The 7,667-nt window shown below is 48.2% G+C and overlaps 2 protein-coding genes across 2 annotated transcripts in view; both read right to left on the bottom strand.

Annotated features, from left to right (window-relative positions):
• Positions 1-792, bottom strand: part of LOC102416842 (hereditary hemochromatosis protein) — a 7,318-nt gene extending 6,526 nt beyond the window's left edge. Inside the window, 2 exon segments of the mRNA XM_023746667.1 lie at positions 37-204; positions 754-792. Coding sequence (XP_023602435.1) covers positions 37-204; positions 754-792 — 207 coding nt within the window.
• Positions 1-7,667, bottom strand: part of LOC102419061 — a 40,401-nt gene that overhangs the window by 10,963 nt on the left and 21,771 nt on the right. The window lies entirely within an intron of this gene.

Below are 7,667 nucleotides of genomic sequence, written 5' to 3'. Positions count from 1 at the left end.
GGCCCCCGGAAAGGGCCCTGTTTCCCAGGGGGTCACCCGAAAGCCGGGGTCCAGGAGCCGTCTATCTTCGATGCAGATGACACATTTTCCAAGGAAGCGCGGAGGGAGCGCGGCGCAGCTGCGGGTGTGGACGGGCTTCGCGAGATGCCGCTCGTCTCCCGCAAGGTGCGCGTGCCGGCGCTTAGCAACCGCGGCCTCACCTACCTGGGGAGACCCGAGAGCAAGAGGGATGCTGGGAGCTGAAACTTTTTTCCTTTTTAAATAATCTTCACCCGAGGAGCCTGCAACCGAGGCACGTGCTCTTGACGGACTCGAAGCCTGGACCCTTCAGTCCGCAGGCCGACGCCCTACCCACTGCGCACGCAGGCCGGGCGGGAGTTGGACCTTTTAAAGCCCGGACTTTCTACTGTGGTTCCTGGACCGGGAGCGTCATCCTCACCGGGAACCTGTCAATCAATGGCCAATTCCCCGGCGGATCCCAAACTACTGAACCGCAAAGGCAGCAGAGGGGCCTGCTCGTCTGTTTTAAGACACCCCCCCCCCCAACCCCGCTCTGATGCGCAGTCAACGGGCGAAGGGCTCTTACCTGCTCTGGGGCGGGGCTGGGCTGAGCGATCACACAGCTCCCGCTCCCGCCCGCCGCTGTCCATCCGAGTGTCCTGTCCACGGCCGCCAGGGGAGGGGGTCTTAGCTTTGCAGCTGCAGCTCAACCCCCATCTCAGCGCAGCTCCAGCGCCTTAGAGAGTCCGTCACTTTCCCTTTGCCCACGGCCCGCGCGTGCGTGTAGCTCATCGTAGCATTTGACGTACAGACTCACTTGACTTACTGTTTATGGGAGAAAAGTTGAAAGCAGACAAGCAACATGAGGAAAACAAAAACCACTACAATCTTATCGGAGATGAAACGCTCAGGACGTGTCAGTGCGGCTCCTGCTGGTTGTTCTTCACGGGCAGAGCTCCAGCCCGGATGTGCCTGATGGCCGCCTGCTACCCGCACTTCCCACTATTTAGGTGTGGAGTGAGCACAGCAGTGAGTGAGCGAGGGGATGAGTGGTCAAGATTAGCCTGAAGCCGGGCCGGGGTGGCTCAGTGGTTGAGCGTCGACCTAGGAACCAAGAGGTCACGGTTCGATTCCCGGTCAGGGCACAGGCCCTGATTGCGGGCTTGATCCCCAGTAGGGGGTGCGCAGGAGGCAGCTGATCAGTGATTCTGTCTCATCATTGACGTTTCTCTCTCCCTCTCCCTTGCTCTTTGAAATAAAAAAGTATTTTTTGAAGAAAAAAAAAAAGATTCGACTGTGAAGCCAACTGCAACCCCCACCCCCTTGAGGCCCTCTGGCCCCTGAGTTGCCGGAGCCCCTGGGACTGTGAACAGTAGAGACGTCCTACTGTGGCCATAACAACAGGAGCAGCAGGCGAAGGGATCAAGACTCACCACTTCCTGGTCCCATTGGCAAGTCCATTTCTCAGGGCAAATGTCTGCTGAGTCCAAAGGCCTGTTTGCTCCCTCCTGGCCCTTCCCTGCACTGTGGCCTCACTCCCGCCTGTTTCTTTTTAAATTATTTTATTTTTTACCTAAAACTCATTAAGCGCATTGGCGAGGAGTTAATAGATGGGTGTATTTTAATTTAATGCACTTTATAAACAGACAGAAATCTTCTCTTCGACTCTAGTTCATGTTTCAGTGTGTGTGTGTGTGTGTGTGTGTGTGTGTTTTCATATGTTGTCCTCAGTCCTCGGGGCTGTCCCTGGGCAGATCTGAGCTCTCCGTCTCCGTGTCCTCGCTGGTGCGGTGGTAGTGGTTGGAATGGGATTCTGGGATTGTGGTAAGGAAGGAGTGAGACTCGTGCACGGACTGTCTGGGGCACAGGACGTGTTCAGTTAACTGCTGTGTTTACACCAACAGTTTGAGGGTCGTGCCACATTGTGATAAAAACAATGTAAATCCAATTTTAACATATGTCCCCTTTTCCCCTTTGAGCCCTTCCAGCTCACCCCAGCCCTCACCCAGGCCTTCACCACCTTATTGTCAGTGTCCATTTATGCCTAGAAGGTCATTGGTCGATTACCTCCCACCCGCTCACCCTCCCCTGCTTTCCCTCAAGACTCGCTCTCTGTTCCATGTCCACAGGAGGGTAGTAGCTTCTGATCACCTGATGATACTTTATAGGAATGACCTTTTACGGCAAACTGTTAACACCTGCAGACACTGGAAGGGAATGGTCACAGGCGGGTGGATTAGGAGTAAACTGTCTGCAGCCATGCCCTGTGGGGTGGAGTGCCCTTGGGTCTGGTGACACCACCATGCAAGCGTCTGGCTCAGCCGGGGGAGTGTGAGGCCTCCTTCTGTTCATTGTGTGGTTTGTTTTTTTAAATGTTTTCATTGATTTTAGAGAGGAGGGGGGAGGGAGAGAGAGAGAAACATCAATGATGAGAGAGAATCATCAATTGGCTGCCTTCTGCACACCCAGGACTGGGGATCAAGCCCACAACCCGGGAATCAAAGTGTGACCTTTTGGTTCATAGGTCAACACTCAACCACTGAGCCCCATCAGCCAGGCTATTTCCGTTCATTGTTAGCCTTCGGCTCTTTCTGCCTCGGGGCCTTGAAGGGCAAAATGGCCTCAATATTTAATATCTCCCGGTGAAAACTGTCCATATGCTTTTTTCATCACACATCAGGGATCAGAAACGAGATGCAACTCCCCGATTCCTGCCCGCAAGACCTGAGGCTCTCGCTGTGAGTTGAAGGGGGGTTTGCCCTCACTCATGGATTGTGCAAGAATGAACTGCTGTTGGGTTTGACTGATTGTAGATGGGTTGTGGTGTGGTGTGGTGTATCAAAGGCTATTGAATGCAACCTGCAATGCTTAATAAAAATCCTCATTCTTTGAGTTTAGATGTAAAAAAATCTCCTGCGTCATACAATGTCAACCCAAAGTTAATGATCGATGGCCGAGCCGGCACCCTGCACCCAGGCTGTGCCAAGGGCTGCTTGAGTTTGCGCGCCACCTAATGGCCACGAGAGCAAACAGCATCCTCCTCTGTGAAAGCCTTCAGATGGACAAGGCTGAGGCCAAAGCGAATCTGTGAAGTTATCTTCCAGCAATTCAAGTAGATTTGGGAACTTTAAAGGTTAGAATTCAGTTCTGAAAAAAAATTAATTCTTACTTAAAACTCTGCAATGACTGGTTAGCAACTGCGCGGGTTTAATGTAATAGTTAAACGATCTAGGCTTTGCATTCATGAAAGCCATGGTAGGGGTCTGTTCTGCTGGACTTTTCTGCAGCCTACACTTTAGTGCAGCCACCTTTGGGGTGTGTGTGCGTGTGTGTGTGTGTGTGTGTATGTGGCAATCAGGGTGCTGGGCTGATCTCAGTCACATGGCAAAGTTACAAACCCTGTAAGTCCTTTTACCCTCGTTAGCACGTAGTGTTGACTATAATAGATTTATCATTACTATCATTATTGTCACACTGATAGACCTCTCCAGGAATCTCATAATTTTGTTCCCTGTTAAGCAGGAGCCAGTTCCAGTGTTGCCATCTTTGCACAAATACTTTTTTCTTGTGTCAGCCTCCTTCACACTGTGGTGAGTTTACTTTTAAAAAGAAGAGAAGTCACTCAGTATTTTAAAAGTGATTTTGGCCCAGCCAGCTTGGTTCAGTGGTGGAGCATCGACCTATGAACCAGGATGTCACTGTTTATTTTCCCGGACGGGGCACATGTCTGGCTTGTGGGCTGGATCCTCCGTGTGGGGGGTGCAGGATGTTTCTATCTCTCTCTTCCTCTTCTTTCCTTTCTGAAATCAATAAAAATATATTTAAAAAATAAATTTTAAGCCCTAGCAGGTTTGACTCAGTGGAGAGAGCGTCGCCGGCCTGCGGACTGAAGGGTCCCAGGTACGATCTTGGTCAAGGGTGCTTACCTGGGTTGCAGGCTCCCTGCCCTGGTCAGGGGTATGTGGGAGGCAACCAATCATCGAGTCTCTCTCACATCGGTATTTCTCTCTGTCTCTCCCTCTCCCGTCCACTCTAAAAACCAATGGGAAAAATATCCTCAGGTGAGGATAAATAAATAAATATAACAAAGTAGGTATTACAAAAATAAAAAAAAAACACATTTTAAAAGTTCTTTTGTAAAACAACATCTATGTCTAGACCCCGTGTCTAACTGACCCCTCCTTTCCGTGTCTGTTGTGACCTTTGTCATGGACAATATTACCTTTTTCTGGGTCCCGGCCCTCCACACCCACCATAGGGTAGAGCTTGTCCTGTTTACTCTCCTGTTCCATGAACCAGAGGACTGATGATCCGTTCTCTGCGGAATGAGTGAGTTTATCTGCCAGCATTTTCCTACAGACTTAGCCCAGGACCGTTCATTTGTTCCCCCATGTTCTTGCTGGCCGATGGGTTTACTGTAGTCTCGGGGCTTCTAGTGGCTTCAGGATGATCGTCTGTCGAGCGGGGATAATGGTTTCTGTTCGCCAAAAGAGATTTAAAAACCCATATGTTAAGGGTATGACTAGAAATTAATCATTACACCAAGGCTAAGGGATTGGGACATCGCGTCTAAAAGGAGCGTGGGTTGGTTCGGAGCGCCATCTAGAGTCCACGAGGGCGAACAGCAGGATGTATTGTAAACAGCTCCCACTCGGGAAAGTGTCGGGTCCACCCAGAATGTATTTGCAGGGGCGAAACCGCCTTCCACTAAGGCTCGCTCACACCGTAGCGAGGAGTTAACAGGTGGGACGTATGTTAATTCAATGCACCTTATAAATAGACAAAAACCTCTTCTTGGGCTCTAGTTCATATTCTAATGTGTGTGTGTGTTTACATAAGTTGTCCTCAGTCCTCGGGGCTGTCCCTGGGCAGATCTAAGCTCTCCGTCTCCGTGTCCTCGCTGGTGCGGTGGTAGTGGTTGGAATGGGATTCTGGGATCGTGGTAAGGAAGGAGTGAGACTCGTGCACGGACTGTCTGGGGCATAGGACGTGTCCAGTTAACTGCTGTGTTTATCAGTCTTCTTGACACTCTTACACCAACAGTGTCCGGATTGTGCCACATTGTGATCAATCAAATGCATATATAATTTTTAAAAACAATTTTAATGTGTCTATGGTAAAATATATATAATTTGTACTTACAGTCTGCCAGGTTGTGTTCCAAGGACTGTATAGATATTAATTCATTCTCAAAATCACCTCTAAAACAGGTACTATTGTCGACCCTGTATAGATGAGAAAGCTGAGGCGTAGAGTAGTTTAGTAACTTGTTCAACGTTATATAGTTTTGTATTTTCCAGTTTTTTTGTTTGTTTTTTTTTGTTGTTGCTGTCCATCCTCACCTAAGGACATTTTCCCATTGATTTTTAGAGAGAGTGGAAGGGAGCGGGGAGAGAGAGGGAACGAGGAACATCGATGTGAGAGAGACACATGGATTAGTTGTCTCCTGCAACTGAAGTACATGCCCTTGTCTGGCCTCAAACCCAGAACCCTTCTATCCGAGGGCCGATGCTCTATCCATTGAGCCAAACCACCTAAGGGCTGTATCTTCCAATTTTTACAAGTTTCCAAAGATTCTGGCTCTGGAGCCCTTATGACAAACAGTGTCAAAACACAATTTCCAAAAAATTCAAGCATGATTCTTATACAGATGTGCGAGTTCGTATGTGGGTCAGGGTGGTGGTGTCACGAGGGAGGCAGTGAGCAGGAAGACAATGTTAGATCCCGACGGGACACAGGGGAATGGAATGTGTGTTCAGTCGCGGGGAGAAGGAATGCTGGGAGCCTGAAAAATCAGGCAGAACTGGTTCCAGTCCTGTTAGGCAACGCAGCGGGACCTTTAGGGGTCATCTTTTCTACAGGAAAGAACGCATTTGCGTCTGTCCTGGACGAAACCCTTACTCACCTGTCTGTCTTCTACAAGTCCGTCTAATTTTCACATCCTCTGGGCTGAATGAAAAGTAAATATGAAGAGAAATTCCCCTCAGCTAAAGCGGTGCCAGCTGTTCACCTCCAAGGGCCACTGAGCTCTTGTAACATGTCCAATCCGAGTCGAAATGGTCACGACTGTGAAATAGTGAAGCACAGTAACCTCCATCTGGTATAAAAACTGTTTGAAATTCTCTGCTATTGTGAGATAGCCCCTTGTTCTGTGAACTCTGTCATTTTTAGACCGTCTCTTATTCTGTAGAATAACTGTTTTAGTTTGAATAGAAAAAGATAAAAACCTAACTGTCTGACCTTGCAAGCTAGCCATCTAACGTAATGGACTAGTACCGATAATACTTCCCATGTCCTTATGCCAAATGTTTGTTCTTTATGTGTCCAAGATCACAAACTGTAACAATAGCTCACACAGAGCCCTTTGTAAAACCTGCAAAGAAGCTCAAAAGGTATAAGTACAGGAGACTTCCTGTATGAGTTGCTCAGAGATTTGGAAGAAACATCACCCTCTGGGCCACGTGCAACAAATGACCCCTAATTAATTGGCTCATTAAGGCGTCTTGTATCTCACTCGCTGATTTACCATACAACAATAGACACAAGACTTTGAAGACTTATTATTGGAAAAAAAGGACCATAACCTCTGATTTTTTAAAGATATTGGTTGCATGTTGAGCCGGTAATAGTTTAGATGTATATATTAAGTTAAAGATGTATCATTACAATTGTTTTTACCTGTTTCTTCTCACTTTTTTTTCTGTGGGATTCGAGAAAACTTAAAATGACCATGTGACTCTCAGTCTATTTATTAGCATTGCCTTAGGGCAGTGGTCGGCAAACTCATTAGTCAACAGAGCCAAATATCAACAGTACTTCTTCAAAATAGACTCGCCCAGGCCGAAAACCGACTTCTGCGCATGGGCCACGAAGTTTCAATCGCACTGTACGTGCGCCCACACGTGGTATTTTGTGGAAGAGCCACATTCAAGGGGCCAAAGAACCGCAGTTTGCCGACCACTGCCTTAGGGCACCAGATTAGGGCACCAGATGACCCACAGGTGAACTTTCCCAATACACTTTCCCAATACAGTTTGAAAGGACAGAAGAAATACCTTTGCCGATAACGTTTCCCACACAAGTCGCAGGCATCTGGAGGTTCCTTGCTTCTCTGCCTTCTGCCCGCCACCATGCGGCCAGGAGGGTGGGAGCAGGACTCTGGGTGGCATCTCTCCTGATAATTCGATCTGGAGTTTGGACTTGCACACACAGAGGAGCTTCAAGCTGAGGAGCCATCTTGGAGGACAGAATCCCAGGAATCACATTCCCATGAGGCTGATTTATACCAGGACACCGATTTACAGGGAAGGGAGGTCCAGTAACCTGCCAATCAAGGCTCCATACAGGGATTTTCTTTTTTTAAAAAAATATATGTTTATTATTTATTTCAGAGAGGAAGGAGGAGAGAGAATCATGGATCTGCTGCCTCCTGCACACCCTACACTGGGCATCAAGCCGGCAACCCGGGCATGTGCTCTGACTGGGAATCTCCTGGTTCATTGGTTGATGCTCAACCACTGAGCCATGCTGCCCCGGCCACACAGCTCTTTCTTTCTTTCTTTCTTTTTAAAAAAATATATATTTTATTGATTTTCTACAGAGAGGAAGGGAGAGGGATAGAAACATCGATGAGAGAGAAACATCAATCAGCTGCCTCCTGCACACCT

The sequence above is a fragment of the Myotis lucifugus genome, unplaced genomic scaffold (assembly GCF_000147115.1).
Source record: "Myotis lucifugus unplaced genomic scaffold, Myoluc2.0 scaffold_716, whole genome shotgun sequence".
Classification (NCBI taxonomy): Eukaryota; Metazoa; Chordata; class Mammalia; order Chiroptera; family Vespertilionidae; genus Myotis; species Myotis lucifugus.
Note: the sequence above shows the minus strand (reverse complement) of the source record. Positions and strands in the feature narration are given on the sequence as shown.